At 51.2% G+C, this 27,534-nt stretch overlaps 1 protein-coding gene across 7 annotated transcripts in view; it reads right to left on the bottom strand.

The window, feature by feature from the left end:
- Nucleotides 1–11,611: 11,611 nt before the first annotated feature.
- The window catches only part of TNS1 (tensin 1), a 69,129-nt gene continuing 53,206 nt past the window's right edge, over nucleotides 11,612–27,534 (bottom strand). For 6 of the 7 annotated variants that reach the window (XM_077181580.1, XM_077181579.1, XM_077181583.1 and 3 more), the window contains 12 exons: nucleotides 26,684–26,719; nucleotides 23,234–23,420; nucleotides 21,561–22,429; nucleotides 20,142–20,228; nucleotides 19,445–19,576; nucleotides 18,938–19,030; nucleotides 18,192–18,269; nucleotides 18,032–18,103; nucleotides 17,784–17,952; nucleotides 17,447–17,515; nucleotides 17,120–17,152; nucleotides 11,612–16,092 (listed from right to left, as the gene is read on the bottom strand). In XM_077181580.1, the coding sequence (XP_077037695.1) occupies nucleotides 15,948–16,092; nucleotides 17,120–17,152; nucleotides 17,447–17,515; nucleotides 17,784–17,952; nucleotides 18,032–18,103; nucleotides 18,192–18,269; nucleotides 18,938–19,030; nucleotides 19,445–19,576; nucleotides 20,142–20,228; nucleotides 21,561–22,429; nucleotides 23,234–23,420; nucleotides 26,684–26,719 (1,970 nt within the window). In that variant the 3' untranslated portion in view covers nucleotides 11,612–15,947. The remainder of the gene's footprint in view (nucleotides 16,093–17,119; nucleotides 17,153–17,446; nucleotides 17,516–17,783; nucleotides 17,953–18,031; nucleotides 18,104–18,191; nucleotides 18,270–18,937; nucleotides 19,031–19,444; nucleotides 19,577–20,141; nucleotides 20,229–21,560; nucleotides 22,430–23,233; nucleotides 23,421–26,683; nucleotides 26,720–27,534) is intronic. The other variant, XM_077181584.1, reaches the window with a different exon arrangement.

Genomic DNA, 27,534 nt, shown 5'->3' with positions numbered 1-27,534 from the left:
TGGTCTTACAGAGCAAAATGTCACCATTTCCAAGGATGCACAAAGTGAAAGATACTGAGGTGCTGAGATGAGCTGAGGTATTGTAAACCTTTGCAACACTCTGTTTTGTTCAGTGCTCTATCTGGGATTAGGATGGCACGTGGAAACTTGCCCATGGCAGGGAGAGGGAGTACAACTGGAAAAGGAGCTGAAGAGTGAAAGCCATGAAGATTGTCAATCCACAGGATTTAGGCAGCTTCCCCAAGCTCTCTGATGGACTGCCCACTGCAACTACAGCTGTCTCATCAAGTCAAAACCAGGTGTATCAACTGTGATTTGAGATAGATGAGCAGGGCAGAGGAATCTGACAAGAATCTGTCTCAGAGAGTCCTGGCAAGTGACCACGGGAAGTACTGTTTCATATTGCAGCTGGCAATGAGATCCATGCTAGAAGAAACTTATTGCTCCTACCACAGTTCAGGATTTCCAGTCCTCTTCCTGAGCATGGATTCTGCACTGGAAATGAGAGAGATCCCAGATTAACCCAATGACTCTTCCAAAGAAGGTAAAATGATGCTATGACATGGAACCTGTCCCCTCTGTCTCATTCTTGAGACATTCTTCCTCATTTCTGCCTACACATGTGGGAAGATCAGAAAAATAGCACAGGAAACTAGAGGAAGTTTTAGAGAAAACACAATTGTTCTCAGATTCAACCCAAATGTGTAGGGAACTCTCTCTGTCCCATATTTCCAAATGACCAGTGACTTCAAGAGCTCAATGCTGCCTCAATGCCTGGGGTGAATCCCCGTTGCTGCTCTGCAGTTTAACAGCAGACACATGGTCCAAGAATGCATGGATGTGGGACTTTTACTTCTATTGGTCCAAGTCTTTCTCCAGTCAGAAATACTTGCATCCTTCTGGATCACAGCTGACAGAAACAAATATCCTCCCTGCAGATGCAGGGAATGAGGCAAAACACAAGGAATAATTTGATTTCTGAATTTTGCCAAACTGACCTGAGGCAAATTGTCTCTATATTTACCTAGGTCAGAACCAAACCTCATCATCAGTTTGAAATCTTACTTACTGGCCATGCCTGGATGGCTGGAGCCATCTGCAGAACAGGGGCATGCAGACAGTTGGAAAGACATCCAAGCAGAGCTCAGGGAGAGATCTTGAGTTTCACTGTTGGTTGAATAAAATGAGCTGATTTTGCCAGTTGTCAGGCAGCAATCACAGCACTGATGAATGACAGAAATAACCAAGTTCGTTCTGCAGCCAAATTCCATGGCACCTCCACAAAGTTGACTTACACCATCCATCACGACATCTGCTGATGTCCATGGGAAGGGGAGAGGGTGTAGCTCTCCATCCCACCCTGAGTTATTTTTACAGCTGGGAAAGGAGGTGGTGAACCTGGACGAGAGGGTTGGAGACTTTTCTAAAACAGCTCACAAAAGCTGTGAAACGAGAGCCAGAGCTTAGAAGCCTCCAGATCCCCAGATCAACAGCTTCAAATGTGTCACTGGCAGTGAACCCAGAAGGGCCGTATTCCCCAGAAAGGAATTTCCCTGGTTCTGCCCAAGCAGACAAATAAAATCTCCCAGCAATGTACTTGTCACCCACTGGTGTAGAAAGTTGAAAAAGATGCTTAGAACTCAGAAGCATCTCCAGCCATGCTGGAGGACACAGCTTCAGGGGGTAAAGGCAGGACACTGGGACACAGAGAGCGCCTCTGACATGCAAACTTTTGCCTTCACTGACACAAGACTTCTGGAAAAGACCCAACCAAGCAAAGATGATGGATCTGCACTGATTTATATCAGATGAAGATGGGTCTCCTGAAAATCAATTCCAGGTGAGGTGTGTGGAGCTGCCCAGAAGCTGTTTGCCAGTTTCTCTCTCTCTCTCTCCATTCCCTGTTGCCAAAATGCATTGAAGTGAAGATTCACAGGCAGCACAGAATGGTTCCCTCAGGAGGAGTCATTCCACACATGCCTTCCCAATAAGCAGAGTGGCAGTGTTTAGAAACCAAATTGGTCATTGCTGGCAATTGTAGAAACAGACAAAAATAGCAGAAAAAAAATTTCACAATTTCCTGCATATTTTTCCCGATTGTTCCACAAAAAAAATGTTGGGTTATCCAAAAGAGAAGAATAGCTTAAACAAGCAAAACATCAGTAATCACCTGCTTTGCTGGGTGTTTGTAAATAACATAAGCTGGTTTTCTTAGCCAAATGTCATTCCTTTCCACAACCATCACTCCCTTCTCCCAGTTACTCACTGTGACTAATGGGAGGGGAAAGAGATTGTTGTCCTTTTTTCTCCCCAATGGATTTTAACCAAAAAACTTTCATTTTAGTTGGAACACACTCTCCTCTCCTCCTCTCTACCCCCCCAGGATGGGAGACACCATCCTGTCTGCAGCACGAAATCCCTTGGCTTTGGTCACTTAAACATTCTACAAAAGTAGAAGATAGTCTCTAAGTCCCCAGTGGCAAACTGGGAGTGGTGAGACAAGACCTCTAAGTTTGTAACACTTCTCCAAGATGGTCAAGGTTCCTCAACACATCCTTCATCAAATTCTCAGTTCTGCTAATTAAGCTATCAAATTCGTGTTGGAGGGGACAATTGTTTATGTTGTGGGGTTTTTTTTCAGGGCTGTAGATCTTGCCAGTAGAGTCTTTAGAATAAGAAAAGAAAAACCCTCTGAATCACTGCCCAGAAACTCAATCCCAAAAGCCTCCTCCCAACCTCTGTTTACAAAATTATAAGCTTTCTTTGTCCTAACCATTTTCCTGTTACAATAATATTCTTCATTTTCTATCTGACTTTTTTCTGGTGCATGGAAAATGTGATTTCATCGTGAAAGGATTTCTTATGAATCAATACAGCAAAGAAATACAGAGATGTTTGCAGTAAATCACTCTCAAAGTAGAGACACATAGAAATGAGTTACAAGAAAAAGTAGATAATCCCAAGCCATTTCCAGATGGAAGGAGGTTATATTTTCCATACAGTGTATCTGGTTTTTGTGTCACAAAACATGCTGGTATTTATTTAATGTATTTTTTCTTTGTACCGTGGAGTTATGATTATATGAAATGAGTTTCCAAAAATGACAAACATTGGCCTGGTTTAGGTAACAAATGGAAGAATTGAGATACTGAGTTCAAACTGAGCTAAGGCTCAGCCCTTGTGGAAGTCAAGAGCCAAGTCCAGCAGCAGAATGTCGACTTCCATCCCCTGAGATCCCCTCCACTTCTAGGACAGTAATGACAAGGGGAAAGGTCCAATTCTCCAGTGCTTTGCAGTTTCTTTCACCCACTTCCCTGTGGCTAGCAGGGATGACATTTGGAGCTGGGCTGGCTTCTCCCCTTCAGTGAAGGGAACTGTGTCATCACCATCTCTTCAGAGGAGGCTTGGCAGGACTGAATGCACAGCAACTGGAGGAAGCCTCTGGGTTGCTGACTTCTTGGAAGCACTGGGCAGGGATCAGCCTGTCTGAGCCATGCATCAAACTGGGTGTGAGGTACCAAGCTATTCTCCTAAAGGAGAGACATCTGAGAGGCATTTAGAGAGGGAATCATTGTGGCTGAGGGAGGCTGAGTCACATCCTCCTAGTGGTTCCCTCATGCAGTGACCTAAAACATAGACAGGTAAATAAGGGAACTACATCCCCCTTCCAAAAACTCCCTGAGACCTGAAAATCTGGTGAAAAATCATGGAACTGTGGTTCATCAACCCTGCTGGAGCATCCTGCAAGGCCACTGAGAAACCTATGAGTCTAGTAGATATGCAAGCAAACAAGCAGCCTATAGAGAAACAAAAATAAAATCAGACTCTTTAACCTGAGTCTAGCTGTGGGCAGACAGTATAGGAAAGCTCCTGAACAGGCAGCTGGGGATAAAATATTCTGTAAAGAGGAGAGAGATCTTGAATTTTACGAACTAGTGAGAAAGATCATTGTGGTGTTCACATAAACAAAGCAGTGTGGGGCCAGGCTGCCTGTGGCAGTAGCCCATCTCCATCCAGGTTGGAAGGTGCCTGGGTGCTGGCCCAAGAAGTCACTTGCACCCCTGCTGGTGTTTTCTGCCTTGTACTTAAATTTCTGGCTCCAACAGAGCAGTGCAGCTCTGTGGTCATGTCTCACATGATATTTAGATAAAGTGCCAAGAAAAAGAGCTGGGGTCACACGAGCCAGCTAGACAGGAGGATGAGGAGGGTAGTACAAAAGATGGTTTCAGGGAGTAGCTGATGTAGCAAAGCTCCCCTCCTTTGTTATCCAGCTAATGCAACATTCACAACAAACCTGCTGCTGGCTGTTCACAGTTTTGTGGAACTGGGTAAGGACTACAAATATTATAGATAGATGCTCCATAGAACTGAGCAAAGGAGGAGCTGGATCTTCATTAGAGCCCCTGGCTGGGCTGTTCCCCTGCTCTGAATTCCCAATCCTAATGGCACTGACAGGAGGTGGGACCCAGAGCCGCTGGTTATAAGGGTTTCATGCTCAACGAAATGTCCTGAGGGCATGACCAGGTCCTGAGCTCCTGCAGGTCACTGGGCAGGGGAGGAGCACACCCTTTTCCATGGGGCAACAGTCTTTGCATTTGTGATGGCTAGGCTGCCTCTGAGGCTGCCAGAGATCTGCGTGACCTGCTGCCTGCTGCTTTTTTTTTTTCTTTTTTTTTTTTTCCCCCCCAGGAAAAGCTGGCACTCTGGCTATTCCAGCCCGCTCCTACCCTTAAAGACCTGACATTTTTTTCTAGTGTGCCAAATAAATACACCAATATACAAGAGGAGTAGCACCAAGCCTGGAAAGCTGGCCCAGGCCGGAAGAAATGCCTGCAGGAGAGGAAGTGTTTGTCACATAGACACGCACACAAAGCTCCATTAGCCACGCTGTTTGCAGTCATCTTTGGGTTGCTGCTCCCTTCTCCTGCTGCCAGCGATGCCATCGGTGGGGATCGGCCGACCTCTAGTGGTGCGAGCCCACAGTGCTGGAAAGGAGGAGCAGGGAAGGAGCCTGCCTTCAGAGCACACCCACCGCCTTCTGCGGGCATGGGCTCCGTCCCTGGGTTACAAAAAATCCCACAGAACTGGAGAAACCAAAAAGGGTGGGGGAGCATCCGGGAGACCAGAGGAAGGCAGCCACAAAAGCTCAGATTTCCAGTATCACCCTGGGGCTTGTGTGACCAAACCCTTCAGCATCTCCACCACAGATGTTCCCCAAGGACAAGTGGCTCTGAGAGGACATTTAGTTAAAAGGAGGTTGAGAGAGAGAGAACAGAAATGGGACAGCAGGATGCTGACTTTGCAGGGGGCTTGTGAGACCAGGAGGGTTATATTTAGGGTCCCTGAGTTCACATTCCTTGTTCTCTACAATCATTTTTCTTTCCTTCATGCAGCAGTTTCTGAAGAGGGGGTGTCTCCCTAGCTCTCAGCAGTGTGAAGAGGAGGGAAGCCAGGAATGAGCACCAGAGCTCTGAGAAACCTCACAGCCAAACATTTTCTCCTGCCTGGAAGGTGTTTAGGATCTCCCTCTGAGGCTGGAGCGGGGGTCCTTGGAATGAAGGACAGCCCTTGCTTGGCTGAGGCAGAGAGCAGCCTGACGGGGCAAGGCTGAGGTTTCTCTCACGTGGAAGTGTGAGCTATAAAGATGTGTGAAACCCTATCTCCAGTGCTATCCATATCAAAGATTTCAAGGGGGCTGCTTTAAAATAGGACCTTGGCACAGGTTCCTGCTTCTCCTCACGTCTTACTGAGGGGCACTCTGCCAGAATGTCAGCTTGGCTTCTCCACATGTCCCAGATATCCCAGGCATGTCCTACAAACCTTTCCGGTGCTCCCAGGGAGATCGCTGCCTCCACAAAAAGCCTCTTCTCACAGCTGTGGAGGGTCCCAGTGGCCCCTGAGCGCCATTTCCCCAGCTGAGGAGCAAGAGGAGTGTCTTCCCTGAAGTGCCACAAACAAGGGCTGAGAACATACATTAAAAGGTCTCTAAAAACAGCATTAAGCAAATTGTCCACAGGGACTCATTTTTTCCCTCCCACCCTGAGTGAGCACAAGTGAGGCATTTCCTAGAGACCCTTCAAAGTACCACAGTAAAGTCCTAGAGGGACCATAGAGACCCCCCCCTCATGTCCTGAGATCAATCCAAGCTGTCTCAAAGGGAGAATAACCATAACGATTTTCTCCCATTCTGCCCAGACTTTCCTCCTTGTTTTTGCCCTTTTCAACTTAGTGCACTTGCAAAATCCAAGCCCAGAGAGGGAGCCCACAAGTACAGAAGCCTTTCAAGATTACCCCAAGGCTAGCGGGTGAGTGTTTTCCTCCTGCTCTCCCAGCTGGAGGAACAGGCAAGATTGATTCAACAAAGATACCCAGCAGCACTGGAAAAACTGAGATCTCAGCAAAGCCAAAGGCGTTTGCTAAGCATCTCCTATTAGGAGAGTGCTCTCACAGAGCTGTCCCACAGACAGCCAAGACAACGAGGTGCCTCAGCAATAAACCACTCTCCTCTCCCCCTCCAGCCCTCTGGAGTGAGTGCAGTGCATCCCAGTAGAGCTGCGCTCTGCCAGGGCCGAGGTCGCTGCTGCTCTCTGCTTTGATTCAACACAATGTCCCCTCCCACATGCTGTTTTCATTAGAGCCTGGATCTTCTGGCAAGGGTACTGTGCACAGTCATGAGAAGCTGCTCACTGGTGGCTTGTTTTATCCAGTTGTTGGAGGCTTAAAACAATGAGCTTGCAAATATTTCATTCCTCCCCCGCACTCTTGCTTGCTTCTTACTTCCTCTCTTTTCCTTCTCTCTCTCTCTTTTTTTTTTTTTTTAGGAGAGAGAAGAGAGGTATATAGAAGATAGCACTGGATCTTGGGATTAGGAGGGATGAGGAAAAATAGATCAGAAGGGTGTTTTCTTTCCTGTTGTGAATGCACATGCATGTGAGCACACTTGTGTGTGTTTCACACCTGCACTCTCCCAGCTGTCCAGCACCATCACAAACTGCACATGTTTATTGCCCTGACACAGGCAGGAAAGCTCAGAGCAGGACCCCTTTTCACCACCACTAGAAAGATGCCCCATGTAAAGCCACACAGCTGTCACAGTGTCATCAGGACAGAGGCACATTCCTCTCTGCTTTCACCCTGGCAGGCCCAGACATGGAGAGGAGGGAGTCTGGAATCCAAAAGGACAACCCCCATTTTGTGACTGAATGCTCTCTTCCCTGCCTTTGACTGGGAAACTTCTGCTGGGAGCAGCTGTCATTGAGACACGTTGATGCCCCAAGCCCCAGGTGATGTGATGTGCGAGGAAGAATTGGTTTTGACTGGAGACAAAAACTTCATGCCTGTTTCTGCCTGAGCTCTATGTGAGGATGGGGCAGTTAAAGCAGTGGAACAGGGCAAATTTGGGGTGGCAGCCAAGAGGCAGGAGGGTGTGACTCACCCTGTGACCATCAAGGCATGAGGAGGCAGAGGACAGTTCCAAGAACTTGTGGGTACAGCCAGCTAGAGGCCATCTGTGAGGCAGCTGGAAACAGACATGAGGCAGAGCATGAGTGAGGTGGTAAATGAAGAACCACTGAGCATGTTGGAAAAAAACTCTTGCCCTGTGCTGGGGCACAGAGGTTGTGAACAAATTGCTTCATATCCCTGCATGACTCACTTTGCTTTCTTTAGCCTGGCTGTAGCATGTTGGGACTGCCTGGACTCTTCTTTGTCAGTACTTCATGTCTGCCTAAAACTGCCAGCACAAGGGGCATCCAAGGAAGGACAATGACATAAAATCATAGAATCATTTAGATTGGAAACTAAATGATCCTAAAATCCCAAAATCCTTAGGTCATTGCGTCCAATCATTAACCCAGAACTGCCAAGTCCACCACGTAACCATGTCCCTAAGTGCCATATCTACACACCTGTTAAATGTCTCACTGGATGGTGACTCAACCACTGCCCTGGGCTGCCTGTTCCAATGCCTGATCACCGTTTTGGTGAGAAAATTTTCCACAACATCCAATCTAAACTTTCCCTGGGGCAACTAGAAGCCATTTCCTCTTGTACTGTCACTTGTAACTGGGTAGGAGGCTTCTCCCCACCTGGCTATAGCCTCCTTTCAGGCAGTTGTAGAGAGTGATGAGGTCCTCCCTCAGCCTTCTTTTTTCCAGGCTAAAGACCCCAGCTCCCTCAGCTGCTCCTCGTAGGACTTGTGCTCCAGACCTTTCACCAGCTTCACTGCCCTTCTCTGGGTATGCCACTGGACATGGTGAGCATCAACTAACCAGGGAGAAGAGACCAGTCTAGTGCTGCTTTGACTCATCTAAGTTTTTGAATGAGGCTGCCTGCCTGATTTGCTTGGACTACATTCTCCCATGGGAGCCAAGGCTGCCTGGTACTGCTATGGGGTGGGAAGAGTGGCTGGCACTGAAGGGACAGTCTTTGGGCTGCACTCATGTGAAAGGCAAGCAGGCTCTGGCAGAGGCTGTGCAAAGCACACAAGTCTGGGACCAGCAGTGCTGGGAGTGAGTGCTCTGCACCCAGCTCAAAGTGCCCTGACTGCATTTGCCTCCTGCAGATACCGGGCTGACTCCCAGCCCTTTTATCTCAGGGATGTACAAACCCAGCTGCCTCTGAGCATCTCTCCAGCTCAGGACATCTCCTTACCTCACCTCTACAAAAAAACCCCACGTGCCCTGGGTTTGTACAGTGAGATAAGAGCAGAGCAGCAGGAGCACAATTCAGATGTGTGCTCAGGAGAGGAGCCACAGAAGAAGCTGGCTGCAGGCAAGGAGACATCACCTCCTGCCCGGCTTTGGGCATGCAGCACTCCAAGGCTCCATCACTTGGAGACACATCCCTGTAGATGGAGCCAGAACCTCACAAAGCAGAAGGACAGCGCCGTCCTACCCATCACCCTTCTCCAATCGCTGTGCTCTGAAGACAGACTAGCCCAGCCCCTCTCCTCCCTCTCTCCCCCTCTCTTCTTCCCTCCCTCCCTCCCTCCAACACATCCAGGGTTTTGTCTTCCCTCCCTCTCCAGATCAACCATTCCTGAGCGTCACATTGTCCCTCTTTCTTCCATATTTAACCCGAATTCCTTTCTGTTGTCTTTTCCTGTACGCCACAGCCACAGAGAGTGGGTAATTCCTGCACCACAGGCTGCATGTTCATGCCCTTCTCTGAGCAGTAACATCCTCCTGGCATGATGATGATGCCCCCAGAGTCATTTCTGGGCTGTCTTTTCTTACTTCCTTTTCTTATGATGGACTTCTCCAGGCCCTGCTGGTTTGGATGGCAGCCCTCATTCTGGTCTGGTGCTGCTCAGCCCCAGTCTGTGTGGCCAGAGGAACCCCAGACAGTTGTGCAAGGGGCCCTTTGCCTTTCTATCAATCGGTCTCAGTGTCCCCATTGGATTGGCTGAGCCACCCAGGGAAGCAGTAACTCAGCAGCAGCATCCTGGACACCACTGCAGGGTTTGCAGCTCGCTTCTATTCCCAAGGGCATAGCATGAGCACAGGTAACACCAGCCCCAGGGTGGCTTTTGCCCACATCAGGTCTGCTCCACCCTTCCCATCCTGTGGAATTTGTCTGGTTCCTGGCCTTTGCCCAGACATGATACTCAGGAAAAGCCATATTGTATCATACTTTCTTGTTTCCCTTGAGGACGCTTCTGAAGGATACCCACCACCATGACCCTAATTTTGCTCCAGATCTGAGGGTTGCTTATAGCTTAGACAACCAAAAATAATGGGGGGAGAGGGGAGCAAACCCACCACCACAGTTTCCCACCCTTTTCTCTTGAAACAGCAGGCAGAGAGGAGAGAGAAACCTTGCCACCTTTCACAACCCTACAAGAAACACTCCCTGTATGGCCCCAGGTCCCCAGAGCCACAAGGGGAAAACTACTGTAACGAGAAAAAAACTACTGATTTAGGAACCTGAAGGTGAGCACTCGATAGACAAGGGGAGATGCAACGGGGGCAAGGTTTCCCAGCATGAAGCTGGTGGGACCAGCCTTTCCCTGTGGTCACACCAGAACCACAAGCCTGGCCTGGGTACAGCAGCAATCTGCAGAGAGAGAGACCCTGAAAAGCCTGTGCTGTCAGAGCTGGCGAGGGGAAATGAGTGGCAGATAAGAACATGTTGAGGAAAAACACAAACCAGAAGTTCCGGAGGAATTTTGGAAAGGAAATGGGGAATTAACTGCAGAAAAGGCGGGGGGGGGGGGAATGAGAAGCAGTTTATGGCTTGCAACAAATAGCCTGTGTGCGCCACCTCGCCAGGCACTCCCTGCCTCTCCTCCCTGCCCAGGGATACTCTGCAGTGGCCATCCCAGCCAGCCAGGAACAGCAGGAATGGGAAAGCGGCTGCTGCTGGGTCCTGGGGATTCCAGTAGGAATCAGAGAAGAAACAAAACTAAGAGAAGCTAGAAAGAAAATACCATCCCTGCAGTGTCAGAAAGGGCGAGGAGGCTGCAGGTCCTGTCTTGCCTGCAGGTAGATGAGGGACAACTGAGGCCAAGGCTGGCGGATGCCAGGTACCTCAAAGGTTCCGTGACGAGCCTGGCTTGGAGGGCACTTGGTGGCTGGGGTGCCCACCCACAGCCCCACGGCTATTTCAGAGAAACCATTCCATCTCCGCCCCTTTCTTTTTTTACCTCTCTTGCCTTTGCCTCCAGGCACAAGCCCCACAGCACGGGGTCCCCACTGAAGCAGTCCCCGCAATCCGCCCCTCGCCCTGCAGCTATTTTAGAGAAAGGCAGGAGGTATTTTTAGTGCTGCCGGCCCCCGGGAGAAACTCTGAGCCTCTGAGCCACAGCAGTGCTGGCGCCAGAGAAACTGCCGCTGCTCTGGCTGACATTTCTTGTATAATTAAACTCAATCCATCCAGGGGGCTGGGTCTTGGCCACCAACTCAGCAAGGAGAGGAAGGAGAGGAGCCAGAGAGCCAGGGGCTGAGTGCTCTGACAGATGCTGGGAAATGCTACGCAAATGCTGGAAAAGCCTGGCCTGAGACTTTGGGGGAAGTTTTGCCAGGCACAAGGGAGCAGGACGGCTCTGAAAGGCATAGGGAGTGGGATTCAATGGGAGAAGAGCCCAAACTGCCAGCTCGGCAAGGGCAAAGACCCCACACAAGCATCATCCTACCCTGTTCTCTTGCAGTCTTGCAGGAGATGGACCCCAAAGGGTTACCCAAGGCTGGACAGACAGCACCTAAAGGCAACCTGGGAAAAAGCAACAGGACTTGCAGAGCACCCAGTGCCTGCAGGGCAAGCTGGAGAGATCCCTGCTGGTAAACAAAAGCCCAGGCTGGAGCTGGAGCCGTGTCGGAAGTTTGGGGGCTGTCTGGTTAGCCAGCATCTGGTGAACACAAGCTGCGGCTGGAGGCTGACAAGCAGCAGCACAGCCCCTCCTTCTTCCCACACCCACCGCCCGGCGTCTGTCCGGGGGCCCCAGTCTGCCATCGAGGAACAGGGGAACAACAGCCCAGAGAAAACAGCACCCACCAGCTTTCATATGGGTTTGGGTTTTGGGTTGTTTTTCCCCTGTGCAGAAACACCAGAGCATTTATTCCTATGCTCCCTTAAACTTCAGGATACATTTCCAGCAATCCAAACACCAAGCTGGCATTCCAAGCAACAGTATATTTTATATAACTGGTTCTTTTTTTTGTTGTTGTTTTTACCACTTTATAAAGCAATACAATGAACTGCAAAGAATCCGACATCTGTACAATGGGAAGACAACAGCGGAGTGACATTCACACACGGACATGGTGCGACCGAAGCCATCCTTACACGCACGACAACATTATGGGCATAAAGATACAAAATATAATGTATTTTTTTTCCATCTATATAAATACACAGAAATGGGCGAGTCTAAAAGTTTGAAACTGTTTGTTAACACTGATTAGCAAATAAATCTGTAACATTCCCAAAGTAACAAAGACAACAACAACAACAACAACAAAAAACCCCACGCATAACACGGCGGCACAGGATCCGCCAACAGAAACGTCATATTGCTTCCTTTTTTCTTTCTTTTTTTTTTTCCTTTTTAAGGAAAAGAAAAAAAAATAGTAACCCCAAACCAACCTCGCAATTTGCAAAACAAACGAACAAAATGAAACAAGCCCCTGCGGGCTCCTTTGCTGTCTGATCATCCTGCCTGCTCCAATGGGAAGGGTTGCCTTTTGTTGATGCTGTTGTCTGGGGTTTTTGGGGCAACTGGTTTCTTTACCTGCCCGACCTGCTGGGTGGGGATTTACTTTGCACTTTGGTTCAGGCGGTTGAATTCACTGGAAAAAATCAATGCCCAGAGGCTGGGTTGGGTTTTTCTCCCTGCCTGGTTTGTTTTCCATGTGTAATTTGACCAGGAGGCAGCCAGCAAATGTTGCATTCAGAGCAACCCCAAACTCTGCTCAAAACCATGAGCCCTGCTGTCTCCACCGGTGATGAGGGGCTGGTGAAGACCATGCAATGGTACATCACATCACCAGCTGATGACATGGATCATCTCCCAAAAGAGCTCCCAGGGGCAGAGCCAGAGGCAGCCCCATAGAATGGGAACTCCACATTTTGTGCATTGCAGGTGCCACTGAGCAGGACAGACAGCAAATTACTTCCCCGGGGAGCATTTCCCAATAGACAGCAATATCGACAGCAAAGGCAGGACGGGCTTCTCCAAAGAACAAACTGACACAAAAAGGGCACGTACAATAAATTTACACACACACAAAAAAAAAATAATATATATCTATCTATATATATGTGGGGAAAAGTGCGTTTTTAAGGATATCTTTGGCAAGAATATATGCAGTTCTTTGTGTAGGAAGGAGGGATATGTGTGTTTGTGTGTGTGTGTGTGTGTGTGTGTGTGTGTGAGCGAGAGAGAGATACCATCCGGCTGCTGACAACGGCAGTGTGATTACAATGAAACATATGCTGGACTTAACTCGTGCAAGCTCGAATCTCAAATAGCATGACTGCACTTAAAAAAAAAAAAAAAAAAAAAAAGGAAAAAAACCCCAAAGAGTATTTTCTGTCCCTTTCATAAGGAAAAAATATCAACACTAGGTCCCCACCAGCTCCAGGACCTGGGCAATCCTAAATGCTGCTGATGGTCTCTCCCGGGGACAGAAAGGGTTGTTACACCTTAAAACCTTCTTTTAAAAAGGAGTTAAAGGGAAAAAAGTGCCTTTAAAGGGAGCTGATAAACACCCGGCTACATCATTGGAAGGTGATTAGCTGTGTGTTAAAAAATAATACAATCATCAGATGATTTTGTTAGTGTTTGAGATTTGGATACAGTCTAAATTTTCAGCTAGTGGATTAGTGGGGAAGCCGGGAGAGGCTTAGGGCCCAAAGCAAGTGTGATGCTATTGGCAGGTATCTTCTGGGGTTGGCTTCTATGCAACATCTCTGGGGTGCTTAGATCTGTTTCATTTGTATGGGGAGAAAAAGAGAAAGAGGAGTTCCAAGCACCAGTTTCCAAGGCAGCAGATTAAAATAAAATTACATTATTATAATCTCTTTTCTTAGCAGTGAGAAAACCAAGTCTGAAAAATAGAGGCTTTCAAAAATATATCTTTATATATCTATAAACACAGTGTTTTCTCTGATGGGTGAATGGCAGGGTGAGGAGATTACGGGTGAGATCATCTCTTGTCTCGCTTGAATTTCGCAGAAGGAGGGAATCACTTTTTGGAAATGTCAAAAATTAAAAGATCTCTGCATCTGTGCGGCCAGGGAGCCGGGGAGGGGGAAAGCCCTCCCAGAACCTCCTGTCCCACCACCATCTCACAACCAGCTCCTCGCTACCCCTCCTTTCACACTTCAGTCCATCAGCAGAGCCCGTGGCCCTGGCACGCCGCTCACTCCCCCACACACACACACACACCCCGCACACACGCACTGCTCACACACAGCCACCCCACACTGGGGCCCCCGCCTCTTCCCCCATCTGTATTTTGCCTTGCTCTGGATTTTCTTTTAACATGCAGGTGTTTCCCCAGGGCAGGGGAAGGGGGGGATATAGTGGGGGAGATATGATGCGCAGAAAGCGATATGGCGAAAATAAATATTTTTGGAGCGTAAATTTAACCTTTTTTTTCCTCCTTAAAATTTCATTAGCTTACAGTATTTTGTCAGTATAGCTTGTATATATATTATAGCTATCAAGGCAAGGGTGGTCCACGGGAGACAAGCTCTCCAGGGGACTGCAGTGCTATGTGTCTAATTTTTGTCCCCAAAAGACTATCTGGGCCACTTTGCACTGAAAACTTTGTCCAAAAAAGCTCTCAGGGGCTTGCTATTTGCAGCAGAGGGCTCAGTAATGACCCCGCAGCTCCAGCTGGACTATTCCCCCTGCCCTAAACCTGCACATGTACCTGAAACATCTTCTGCCCCCTCCCCAGCACCATAGGGCTGGGACCTCCACCTGCTGCACCCCCACCATGATCTCTCCCCCTGCAGTGGCACAGAGGCCCTCTGCCCCTCTCTCCACCCAACTTGCCCTCCTCACCTCCCAAAGCTAAGGGAAAAGCCAACAGCACTGAAATCACTGCAAAACTATGGTGCATTTCAGGGGCACAACCTCAAACCAGATGGTTTAGGGGGGACACATGCGTCAACCAGGGTGGCTCTCAGAGGACCTGTTACCTCCCCACTGAGCCAAAGCTGCCCAGCCACTGCAGGCCCCTTGCTTTTTTTGTTTGTTTGTTTTTTAAATTTTCTTCCTTCTTTTTCTTTGTTTTTTTTTAACGTGGCCTCCAAAACAAAAGGAGAAAAAAAGCGCCTGAGTTACTTGTAGTCGTTTGCCTTTCGTGCAACTTGAATGTCCATGCAATTTAAAAACCGCTTGCGTGTCTCCGAAGAGCTAGATAGGGGTAGCCACGGGTCTGCTGCTTTGCACAGGGAACCCACCTGTGCCAGCATCCGCTATTATTATAATCATTATTATTATTACAACTATTCCTTTCCTTTCTGTTTTGCTTTTTTTTTGTGTTAGGAGAATGTGACAGGCCGCAGGAGAAAACTGTCAAAGAGGACTAGTGACGGGAGGGAAAAGGGGAAGATGGGAGAGGAGGCGACTTTCTGCATCCTCCAGTTTCCTGGGGAGTATCCACCTTTCCCAGGTGCTGGGTGGCAGGAACCCCCACACCTCCTCACAGGCTGGGGGGCACAAGAACCCCTGGAGAAGTGGAGAAACAGCGTGACCCCCCTCTCCGGGTGGACTCACAGCATCTCACCTGTGACTGGTGCTGGGCTCTGGGTCAGCAAAGGTCAGCCCATGGCCAAGCTCCCCAGAGATTGGAAGGTTCAGGACCAATTTTCCCATGTCCCCAGCAAGTTACCAGGTCGTGAGCAGGTTTTAGGGGATGCACAGGGACCAGTGAGGACCCTCCTCTGCAGCTGGACAAGGGAAGGTTTCTGAGAGCATCTCCTCTGGTGTCCCATAGACCCAGTGCATGCCATTATCTCCTACAGGTCAGTTTAAACACACAGCAGATGGAGCTGCTGGGATGAAGCTTCTTCCATGGGTTTTGCCAGTTGCCTCTTTTTTTTCCAGATGGAAAACACCAGTCATGGTCCCACAATCAGTCCCAAATGGATGTCACCACTTGAGGCCATGGTGCTGAAAGCTGGAAACACACCCCTCACTGCCGCCTTTGCTTTGGTCACCTTCCCTGCAATGGGACATGCATCCCCTCTGGCATGACTTTGTGGCTCTCCTTCGTAGGTGCGTGGCTTTGGTTCCTCTACGTGTGTGTTTGGCTTGTGTTGAGTTTTTAGGGGCTTTGTTGGTGTTTTTCTGTTGTTTGCTGTTTTCCTCCAAAGTTCCAACCCTTCCCCCCCCCCAATTCACTTCCCTCTCCCACAATGCACTTCCTCACACTCCTTCTCGGATCAGCTCCAAGTCCTTCTCCAAAATTCAAGAATCACCCGCAAGTGCCAGCTCATCTCTTCTGGCCGGAGCCAAGCATGACCCTTGAGACAAAGTTGACGATGGCTGCAGCTGGCTGGTCTGGGTCCAGCTCAGCAAAGAGGTGGCAGATGTTGTCTGTGGTGCTCCCTTGCTTCCTGGCCACAAATCCGAAGAGCCTGTGTGGAGAGAAGGCAAGAGCCTCAATATTGCTCCTGCACGGATTACCACCACCCTCTTCCAACATGGTTTTGTACCACTTCCCCTCTTTAACATCCACATCTCACAACACAGAGGGATACATCCCAAACCAGCCTGCATGAACGCCCATTTCCTCTTCCCTTTGCTCAGTTTCTTTGAACGCCAAGTTTCAATCATTTCTTGACCCAACCACCCTTGCTCTGAACATCTCTGCCACTCTTCCCAAGTCCATCCCAAAGAAGGGACCTTCCAGATGAGCACAGGATTGCCTTGGTTTGGCCTCTTGAAACCAGAGGTGAGATGGGCTGGCCATTGGGGCAAACCCTCCAAGAGATGAAGGCCATGCAAGGACACAGGAAGCTGAATGAGACCATCTGGTTATTTCTGTCTGTCTCTCCCCTGATGAATAAAATGTCCCTTATTTTTTTTAAATTAGGATGTGCAAACTCAAGTTATAAATACAGGGGGAACAGAATGTGAGACAGGCCCAGGCTACGGCATTTCTAATTGGGGAGGGGAAATATCCCAGCAGCTGGACATCCTAATAAAAACCCCTTCGCTCACACAATGGCTAAAATTAGTGGGAGCTGGCCCCTGCAAATGGGCTCAGCCAACAGCTCTGTGCTCCCCCATGGGTCAGGACAGGAAGAAAGGGAAGAGATGAACAGTAGTTCATGCCATCAGCATAACCCCATCTCTGCTCTATAACCTGGTTCCCAATGACTCCCCAACTCTCCCAATGTTGGGAGAGTTTCCTGTTTGGTCAGTTCAGCAAGAGCCATGCCTGCTCTGACCAGGAATTTGGGGTTAAAAGATGCATCCAGAGTTCCCAAGACTATGATCTCATGCTTGGGTGAAACACTCCTGCAGTGAGGAGCTGAGCCCACCTCAAACACAGCCAGGATGCCTTGCACAGGACATCTCCCAGCCAATGCCCGAACACAGGCAGAAGCCACCTCAACAGCAGCTGGGAGGAATCTGCTGGGAAGCACAGAAAGTACTTACTTGGCTGGGCCACTGCCATCAGTTTTAGTCCACCTGCAAGGAGAAGAGAAGGTGTGAGAGATGGTCCCTCCTGCACCCCACAGAGAGACAGGGCCTTTGGCTTTATGGAAAAATGATGCACCTCTCCCTCAGCATGAAGATGCTTGGAGACACCAAAAAGTCACCAGAAGAAGCTGGCACTGCACCACATTATCCAAGGGGACCTTGCATTCTCTCTTTGCAAGAGCAGAGGAGAGAGCAAGCAAAGACCCTGCTCCAAGCATCCCAGGAGGCTACAGGAGTGAAAGGGCTGGGGGTCATGCACTCCCCCCAGGTTAGGGCACTCACTTTCGTTCCTGGGGGTCCAAGTCACAGAAGGTGACAGTATTGAGGGGGTAGTGTCTTCGGAAGAACAATCTGAAACACAAAGCAGGGAATATCAGGGCCAGGGAAGCTCCACCACTGTCTCACCACAACCCAGCTCCACCAGCCCAGGGGACACTGCCATAGGTCTCCCATAGGATGTTCCAAGAGTCAAGGACAAAGCCCAGCCATGTCCATGACCAGGTTGATGCCATTCTAGGGACATCCTTCACCAACACACTTCCTGAATCACAGCCCTGTGGGCTTTGGGAATGAGCCAACACTGGCTTTTGGCCAGAGATGTGGCCATGGAGGCTCTTACTTCCTCTGGTTGTCCGTTAAGGTGATGCCTTGTGCGGAGACTTTGAAGTGAACAATGGTAGCTGTGGGCGTGGGGTCAGCCACCAGCGTCTCAGCAACAGCCTTCGAGATGGCCTGCGGGCCTGTCAGAGACTCCATCTCCACTGAGTTGATGAAGAGGACATTGCAGGCTGGAAAGGGAGACAGCAGACATGGAGTCAAGCAGTATTCCAAGCCAAGCTCACCTCACAACAACCCCTCTCAACTCACCTGCACCCTGTTTGAGGAGGTCCGTGGCTGAATTGGTTGCTGACGCAGAGTCCTTCTTTTCCTCCATGGGATCTAGGAGACATGGGATGGTTACTGGTGCTCTCTGCTTGGAAACCTACCCCCTCCCTGCAGGCTGTGAGGACAGATGCAATGCTCTTACCTCGGTCAGGAATGACCAGCTTGCAGGGCAGGGCCAAGGGCGTGATGGAGTGCTGGTACACCAGCGCTGAGAGACAGCCTGGGGAGAGAGGGAAGATGGTCAGCACAGGGCCAGTGTTGCCAGGTGAAGAATTGTTTGCACCTGCTGGGTTAATACAATAATCCTTTTGCAAAATCATTGGGCTATGGAACCGCACAATCCAAACTATGATAACCATTAACCAAGGAAAGGAACAAGAAACTCCAGCTTTCCCTGATTAGGTCACCATTGCTCTGGGGGGATGGAAACAGGCTTTTAGGTGGGTTTCCTCACTAATGGTCCTAATGCCACATGTGGCAGTTCCTCTCACAGAAATCACCATGTAGCCCTCCACAGACAGCACAGACAGGAGGGGACAGAGGTGCCAGGGCCACTTTAGGAACAAAAAATGCAGCAAAGGTCTTCATGCAGCTCCTCAGACAACATTAGTCATGGAATAAATGGAACAAGGGGAGCCCCTGCTCTCCACCCTCCCAGCAATATTAGCTGTCCTACACGTGTGTGTAGATAGGTATGTTCCTATGCATACAGGCATGTTTGTGTGCTCTCATGAGTGTGCATGAACACAGAGGCTCCAAAATCCCACAGCATTCAGTTACACAGGGACAAGAGGCAGTAACAGGCTCTCCCAGACAGCTCTGCTTTGACAGTAGGCAAGGCTCTCCCAACCCACCCCCACATGTGGAAAGCACACTGGGGGGACTTACCAAAATTAGGCTCGTTGGGGCATCCTTTTAGTTTCACACCTCGTGAGCTTGTCTCGATGAGGAAGTGCCTCACCAGCTCATTGGCCAAGTCTCCTGGGAAGAGATGAGAGGTTCTCACACCACAGCCACCCTCCTCCTATTACTATGCAGTACCATTAAGGAACCAGTGCTCCAGCTCAAGAGATGGGTCCCTAACACTACACACACCCTCCTCAAATCTGTCCCTTTGCACATGGTCAACCCCCAGCCAAGCTGCCCCACAGTGCTGGTGGGCTGGAGAGGCTGTACCCATTTCATTATACTAAAGTCCAAGATGTAGGTGCTCCTGAGCCCTCCACAGCTCAGGGCAGAGGATGCCTGGTGCTTCCCTGTGCCCTGGGAGGCAGGGATCCTGCCACATCAGCACATACCCAAGGGCATGACTGGCTCAGCAGCCCCAGCTGCCCGCTCGCCCTGGCTGAACGATGGAAAGCATCTCGGCGTGGGAAGGAGAAGGGCACACAATACCTTTCTTGTTCTGCTGCATGACCGTGGGAGGCGGAGAAGCAACTTTCATGGCAAGGCCATAGGCTCCCCGGAAGGAGTGGCTGTCCCGGATGATGAAAGCCCCCGGCTCCCTGTCCTTCAGCAAGGCAATGGCTGCAGGAGAGAATGGCAGAGCTCAGACAGGCACAGTGAGAACCAACACACCCTGAAGACACCAGCAGGTGTAGGTTGGACAGGGTGCCCCCGCTCTCATAGCCAGGCACCACAATGTTACTGTGCCTCCTGCGCATCTGAGTGGGTTGCCAGGCTGAGGCTCATCTCCCCCCACCTCCCCTGCCCTTGTGTGGGCATCTCCAGTTCCCACCCTGCCTATGTCTGAGCAACCAAGTACTGGAGAGCAAACAGGAGCCAAGGCCCAAATGCTGGGACCATGCCCCTGAAGGCATCCTGCCGCCTCCTTGTTCTCCCCGCTCTTTTTAGCCATGTTTCCAAGACCTCTGAGCATTATTAGCTCAAGATCCAGGTGTTTGCACCCTAAACTGCAAACACAGATCCACAGCACACTGCGGGGACTGGAGCTCTTCTACCAAGAGGAAGGTTTGAAGAGCCCACATCACACAAACCTGCAGCTGAATGGGGTTTCAACCCCCATCCAACCCTTGCTAATCCCTGTGATTCCAGATACATCCCAACTCCCAACCCTGTGTCATCTACTTACCCTGCTCCCTAGAGATGTCTGGTTTGTACCAGTACTTGGAAGTATCCTGCACAAACTTGACATTGGCACGAGTCTCAGGACTGATGTCTGCAGGAAAGGGAAGACAAGAAAAAAGTTAAAAGATGCTGTATCTGAGACTCTACATCCAACCAAAGCATTAATACGTCCACCTCCTTTCAGATCCAGCACATTGCACTAACCTCAGCCCAGTTCCCCATACCCACACAGGGTATCACTACCTGGAGCTTATGGGGCTGCTGGTCATCTAAAGCTAAATCCAAGCTCAAGGGGCCTCAAAGGGCTGTGTGTCAGATGAGCCCCTATGGTACACAGCCAAAGATGAAATGGGAATTCTTCATTTAAAAGAAGCTGGCCAGGTGAAATAAAACTGTTGGAGGAAAGAGGTATGTCTGGAGGTGCCAGAGAGATCCTGACTTCAGAGAACCTTCACTGCTCTCTGATGTTCAAGATTTGGATCACACTTCATAAAAGTAAATTTCTTCCCTTATCTTTGCTCTGTGAAGAGGAACTGGACAGGTCAATCTACCCTAGGCAAAGCAGCCCCAGCCTGGCTGTGTCTTGTTCAGTGCCCACCAGAGGCACAGCCCCAATGGGAGTTGGTCCTCTGGCTGTGAAGCTGTCATTTACTCAGGCAACATTTACAACCACCTGCTTTCCAAAAACAACCAGGCAAACAACCAAGAGGATTGGATAGCATCTCTGCTGGAGACATGTTATCAGCCCTCAGCAATCTGGTCACCTTCGGAGAGGCAGGGGGCTCACTCCCCTCTCCAAGCAGCTTGTTAATTGTTACAGGTTTTAATTGCTCATGCTTCCCCCCTGGGAAAGGTCCTTGGCCACGGGAGTCACAGGGCCAGGATGAGTGCCAGAGTGCCCACAAAGGGCTGCCTGCTCAGCAGAGAAACTGGCCCAGCAGCCGGAGCCACCGCTGCCCCACAGCTTTATTCCCCTGCTCCTATCAGCCCAATCTTGACGTCACCAAGGTGTCTGTAACCAGAGCTGGCAAAAGCGTACCAGGCAGGATGGCACCTGGGGCATGGCACCATTGGAAATGAGGAGGCAGTGGGGTCCCAGTGGGGTAAAGCCCTCTGGGAATGAGGCCAAGAGGTCAGTGCATCCCCACGGCAGAGAAAAATCGCCTCCAGGAGCTTTGATCTCCTCATACACATCTCTGGAAGCTGTTTATGCCAGAGATGCTAGTCGGTGTTTTTCCTGTTTGGATTTGTCAGAAAGCGCAGGAAATGGCCCCAGCCCCAGCGGTGCCTTTGGTTTGCGGATGGACAGGAGGGGTAAATCAGGACATGGCTGCAATCCCTTTCCTGACAGCCAGCAAGGAGGAGGAGGGGAGAGCCCTGAGTAGGGCAGGGGGACGTGGGAACCTCCAAGAGCATCCCTTACCTGGCATGGAGAACTTGGAGAAGTCCGGCAGAGTGTGGGAGAAGGCGACGGCGCTCCCACCGCTGGGGCTGGACATGCCGCTGGAGAGGGGAGAGGACACCTTGCCGTTGACAGTGGCATAGTTGGGGAGGCTGTTGGAGCGGTCCCCGGCCGACATGCGCCGCTTCTCAGGCAGAGCAGGCTGCGAGGTGGGGCTGCCCTGGCGGTAGGCAGCCGAGTCCGGGGAGGAGGAGTGCGGCGTGCTCGTGCCAGGGTAGTACGCCGGGGAGACGGGGAAGGACGGTGTGGAGGGGGGCTGGTAGCCAGAGGAGCTGCTCTGCCGAGACAGCGTCAGGTGCCTTTCCTCTGGGCTTGAGTAGCCATACAGGGGGCTGCCAGGGGATGTGGCTGCCGCTGCTTGGTGCCTGGACAGGCTGGGGCTGCCTGGTGGGGCCACCAGGTTGCCATGGGCCATCACAGCATGCCTGCCCAGCCCAGGGCTGCCAGGAGCAGTGCTCATGCTGGGGTTGATGGCTCTTCGCCCAAAGCCAGGGCTGGGCGGTGTATTTGTAGCCACTGTCCGGTGCAGGCTGCGGGGGCTCCCTGGCAGAGTGTGGACCCCCACCACATTGACCTGGGGCTGTGGCCGAGCTTGGGGTTCTGGCTGGAGGCCAGCTCGGCCATCAGGGTAGTCGGGGCTGCTGTATGCCGAGCTCGGGACCCCTCCTTGGACCATTGCAAATGAAGATGGAGACGAGTTTTGGTAGCTACTGTGAGCAGAGGGCAGCTGAGAGCCAACAGGCGAGCGGTACAAGGGCTCAGCTGAGGCGTGGGGAGGTGTAACCATGCCATGGGGGCTGCCTTCCGACGGGTAGCTGCGCAGGGAGGCCCTAGGGAGAGATGAAGAAAGGTAGAATTCAGCTCCACCGCTGCTGACTGATACTGGCACCTTCCTGCATGTGGCACACAGGGAAACTGAGGCAACAGAGCCAGTCAGCTACTTGGTTGTTCAGAGGCAACTGTGGGATGTGTCCAGCCAGCTTCATGGAAGCAACTAGAGGCAGCTTTATCTCCACCATGAATCCCAGTTCCATCTCAAAGTATGACTCTCTGGGGAACAGAGCTATTTTCCAGCTCTGCTCCCAGCAAACCCCCGATTTATTCTGCCCTGCCAGCCTGCATGGTTGAAGAACACCTCATGGGCAGGGTAGACAGGGACAGGGACAATGGCTCCATCTCACCCCAGAGGACTTATGCTCAGCCTAACGCAGGGCTAGGGGGTTAGCACAACCCATCCCTTCTCCCACTCCAGGGTCCAGGTGAGAGGTCTCTGAGGTCCTGCAGTAACCACCAAGTAACCAGCAGTGACCCAGATTTGTGTTCTCAGGGCACCAAAGTGTACAGCTGGCCAGGATACCCAGACCCTGCATGGAGAGATGTGGGTCTTTGCAAAGGCAGTTTCCATGTGGGAACAAGCACCATCCCTGGAGATGTTCAAGAAACAACTGAACATGGCACTTAGTGCTCTGATTTAGTTGGCTGGGTGGTGTTCAGTCAAAGGTTGGACTCAGTGAAGATCTTGGATGTCTTTTCCAACCCTAATGATTCTGTGACTCTGTGATTCTAAGCCTGTGCACCAGGCAGGGTTCAGCCCCAGCCCCACCAGTCCCTGGGACCTGCTCCCACTGCCTTACCCATCCATGCTGTGAATAGGGCTGCTGGTGGAGACAGGGCTGGGAGCGATGAAGGAGTTGGAGAAAGTGCCATTCCTGGTGGGCACCTCTGGGCCTCCGGGCTGGGCAGCGGGCTGGGCAGCGGGCAGTGTCCCTCCCCTGCCCGTGGTGGCCGTGCGCGCCACTGACTCCACATAGCTCCTGGGCTCTGCAGCAAGAGAGAAGTGAAAACAGATGAGCCTACAGCTTGCACGGGAAAGGGGCCACACCCTTCCCAGGACCCACATTTCACACCAGTGAAGATGCTTGAGCTGACCTCCTCCAGCTGAACATTTGTCCCTACCTCTTCCACCAGGGGTTGTACAAAAACACATCTGGCTCATTCAAGGCCTTGAAGTTGCTTCAAGAATGCTGAAGACCCCAGCCAGGACATGGGGAGGGGAGTCACCTCTTTCTCTGAGGGGACTGGAACATGGGACCACGATCCCTTTGCCTCAGCCCCTTCACCCTGCTCTGAGTCAGCGTCCCTCCCACCCAGGATGCCACAGAGAACACGTCCTGCTCCCTGTTCATCCACAGCCCCTAAAAATAGAGCCAGTGACACTGCCCAGCCTGCGCTGACTCACACAGGACTGATGACAATGCCCTGTGCTCCCTGCCCTCTGCAGCCCACCTCTGCCAGCCATCTGCAGACCAGAGGGCAACTCCAGCTATTTCCACTGCAGCATCCAACACTTTCACTCCCAGCCCAGCTTGAAACCAGAGCCCACGAGCAAGAAAAGCAATTTTCCTTTAGAGCCGCCAAGCTGTCCCGTGCCAGGAGCAGTGGGCTGGGCTGGCCATTACCAGCCATGGCAGACACCAGACCCAGTCCCCTCCTGCTCCACCCAGGCTGGACCCCATCCCTATGACAGGCCCCACGGGCCCCACCAAAAGCTGCACCAGAGGAAGGGGCTGCAGCTTCAGTCCCATTCCCCCAAGTCCTGCAGCCATGTCACACCTCAGCCTGCCCTACACAACATCCACTGGCATCAAATCCAATGGGCCAGGCAGCCTTGCTGGTCCCTGGCTCCAGGCTGGCCATGCCCAAAGCAGCTCTGCAGTAGTAATTAGCATTACAAACATTATTATTGTTATTATTAGTCATAACAGCTGGGCTCTGGCTCAGCCTGCTGGCAAGCTGGCCTGCTCACCGTCAGCAATGCCAATGCACAGCTCCACGTTCCGAGCTGGAGCAGAGACATGCAAGGAAAAAGACTGTCATAGGTCCCACTCCTTCCCCCACAGCATCTCTGTGCCCCATCTGTCTGTGGAGAGGGGAGGAGGAGTCCCTCCCTTGGGCTGATGTCCCTGGCCAACAACCCTAGGAAAGATCTGAGCCAAATCCAGACCATGGACCTCTACACAGGCTGGGTACCAGCATCTAAGGCAGGACATCCTGAGTGACAGGGATGAGGCACTACCCAGGGCAGCTGCAAGAAATCCATTGCAGCTTAGGTAATTAAATTAATTTCACAGCTACTCACTTTTCCCCTTCCCAGCTCCCCAGCCCAGACTAAAATTAGCCAGACAGTACATATGAGTCAGCCTGCAAGAGGTTAGGACCATAGGGCTGTGAAAATTCCAGCCCCTCCTAAAAAGGCAGGAGCAGGGGGCTTGGGGGCTGTGCCACAGTGAGGTGTGTGGCCATGGGCACAGGTTCCAGTACATTGATTCAACACAGGACAGGAGAAAAGTTCGGAAGTTTCAGGCAGGATTTTTTTAGGCTGAAAAATCTGATCTTGCCTCCTTGTATTTTCTTGGAAGGGACTCTGGAGATGGGAAAATGGGTGGGAAAATAGAGAAACTCTGAGTCACCAAGGAGATGGGCATTTGTTTGAATCCCAAATCCGAGCAGGGCTGCACGCTGGCCAGAAATCCCCAGTGCTGCATCTGTGTCAGGCTGTTTTAAAGCCTCCTCAGAGCTGACAGCCACATCCTGAGCTCCCACACTGCCACAGCATCTTCCAACCCCATACAGAGGGCAGCCATTCCAGCTGGGATCTGCTAGGCAGAGCACAGAGGGGCAGGGACTGCCCCCCTGGAGTGTGGCTCCTGGAATGTGTGGCTAAGTGCAGAGGGCCCTAAGCCAGCAGTAAGCCAAAACACCAGTCCCTTCTCAGAACTGTAAATTCAGTGCCCAAAAATATAATTTTACAGAGGATGAAGCAGGGCTGAAGGCCCATTGTGGCCACTCAGCCTGGGCAATGCAGGGTCACTGGACATCCTTGCTTGGGGGTCAACCATCATGCAAGGGGACAGAGATGCAGGACAGCTTGAGCCCCTGAGGGTTTAGCGGGAAGGAGAGGAGAGGCAATGTTTGAGTCTTTGGAGGCTTAAAGCTGCACATAAATGGTAAAGATTGGGGGAACTTATGGGGTAAAAGCCTGATTTTATCCCAGCTTTGCTTCCTTTAATGTATCCAAATAGCCATAATTGAAAAATCAGTTCTGAAAGTAGAACATTTTTTTCAAGCAAATACTTTCTCCACTATGACACAGTGTTCAGGTTTTGGTTGTGTGCATTTTGAGAAACTTCCAAGGAGAAATGCTGATGGCTGCTAGGGCTAGAGGAAGCACCACACCCACCAAGAAGAGACACTCTTTCCCCAAAACCCATCCTGAACATACAGTTCCTCATCCCAGCTCAGAGGGCGCAAAAATGCATTAAAGGAGGAAGCAAAACCACCCAACAACCATTACCTAGCAGGCAGCACTCCAAGGAATCACAGCCACTCCCAAAGCCTCTGTCCCTACACGAGATGTGCCGTCCCAGTGCCTGCACCGTCAGCACAGCCACACTTGAACTGATGTCCCAATTCAGCCCCATCTTTGGCATCCCCAAAGTGGCACAACCCAGAGACAGGAGAGGTGGGGGGAATGTGGGCAGCTGCCTGATGGGCAGGAGATGTGCACCAGCTGCTGGTGCTGCACCACTGCCCAGCCGGCCGTGCTGGCAACACACTGGTGGCCTCTGCGCCTGCTGACCTTTTGTGCTGCACTTTGGTTTATTTTCACTCTGAATGGCAACAGCAAAGCCAAAAGGGGAGGGAAGGAGACTAAAACTGGGCCTGTTGCTCCCAGATCCCGCCAGGCTTATCCAAAGCTGGCTGTAGCGTGCCAGCATCCCCAGCATGCCACCAGTAAGGAGGCAACTCACTGACAAAGAGCTCTCAGTCCCCAGGGATGACAGCCACACAGTGTGACAGACCTTCAGGTCCAACTTGGACACTGAGAAATCTTACCACGACACAAGGCATGCTGTGCCCTTCCTCTAAAGGGAGCAGCACAGGCAAGACTCAGGCTCCTACATCCCTGAGGCACAGCACAAGGGAAGGCTGCTGGAACAGACACCTGGGCTTGCTCTGAGGGACAGTCCAGCAGTGAGGTTGCATGAGGAAGAGAGATGCAGAGAAAGAAAAGCCTTTCTTACCTTCTTCAGAGTCACCGCCTGCTTCCCCTTCTAGCTCTGAGAGATGGAGGGGCAGGGGAGTGATGGGAGTGGGAAGAGGAGGAAGGGACGTGTGAGACAGAAAGAGAAATCAGAGTTAAGCAGCTCTGCCTTGCTCAGGCAGGGGCACAAAGAGCACAAAGGAGAGCCCCACACCTCCCAACACTGGAAGTGCTCCAAACTGAAACCCAGCCTCAGACACCCCCACATCACATCAACATCCCAGAAATGATGTCCAGAACTCAGGAAGTTGGCTTCAGATGGGAAAGAGAGAACAGTGCAGAAGAGAGTGACCAAAGGGCTGCTCCAAAAAGCCCAGCAAGCACCAAAAAAGCATCAGCTCACCCTTGAGGGCAGAGGGATAAGGGTCTTGCAGTGTGAGCTCAATCAACCTGTGGCCCCCAGGCTCAGATGGGTTTGAGGAGGTCACACTCAGCCCTGAGCTGGCTCAGGAAGGGGCCCTGGGTGCTGGGGTGCAGTGGTCTGGCTTGGCAGGCTACTTCAGGACACGTCCCCAGGACAGCAGGGCCTTTGCACTTAAAAGACTGCTGTCCAGGATGGAAAGAGCTCTGGATATTGTTCTGGCTGACAGGCTCAACTCCCAGAGAGCAAACTGTCTCCAGCTGTCCTAGGGAGGGGAAGGAATGTAGGGGCTGGGAGAGGGAAGAGTATGGGGCTGGGCAGGAAACAGGGCCACAGGGTTATCTACTAGCCTTCACTGCTGAAGACCCTCCTGTGTGGAGCCCCCCAGAGCAGCACCAACATCCCCCAGGCTTACACAGTCCCAGAGGCCCCACAAAAGGGAGGTGGAAGTGCCTTCTCCAAACTAGGGA

The sequence above is a fragment of the Agelaius phoeniceus genome, chromosome 7 (genome assembly GCF_051311805.1).
Source record: "Agelaius phoeniceus isolate bAgePho1 chromosome 7, bAgePho1.hap1, whole genome shotgun sequence".
Classification (NCBI taxonomy): Eukaryota; Metazoa; Chordata; class Aves; order Passeriformes; family Icteridae; genus Agelaius; species Agelaius phoeniceus.
The sequence above is the reverse complement of the archived record's forward strand: the minus strand, read 5'-3'. Positions and strand labels throughout refer to the sequence as shown.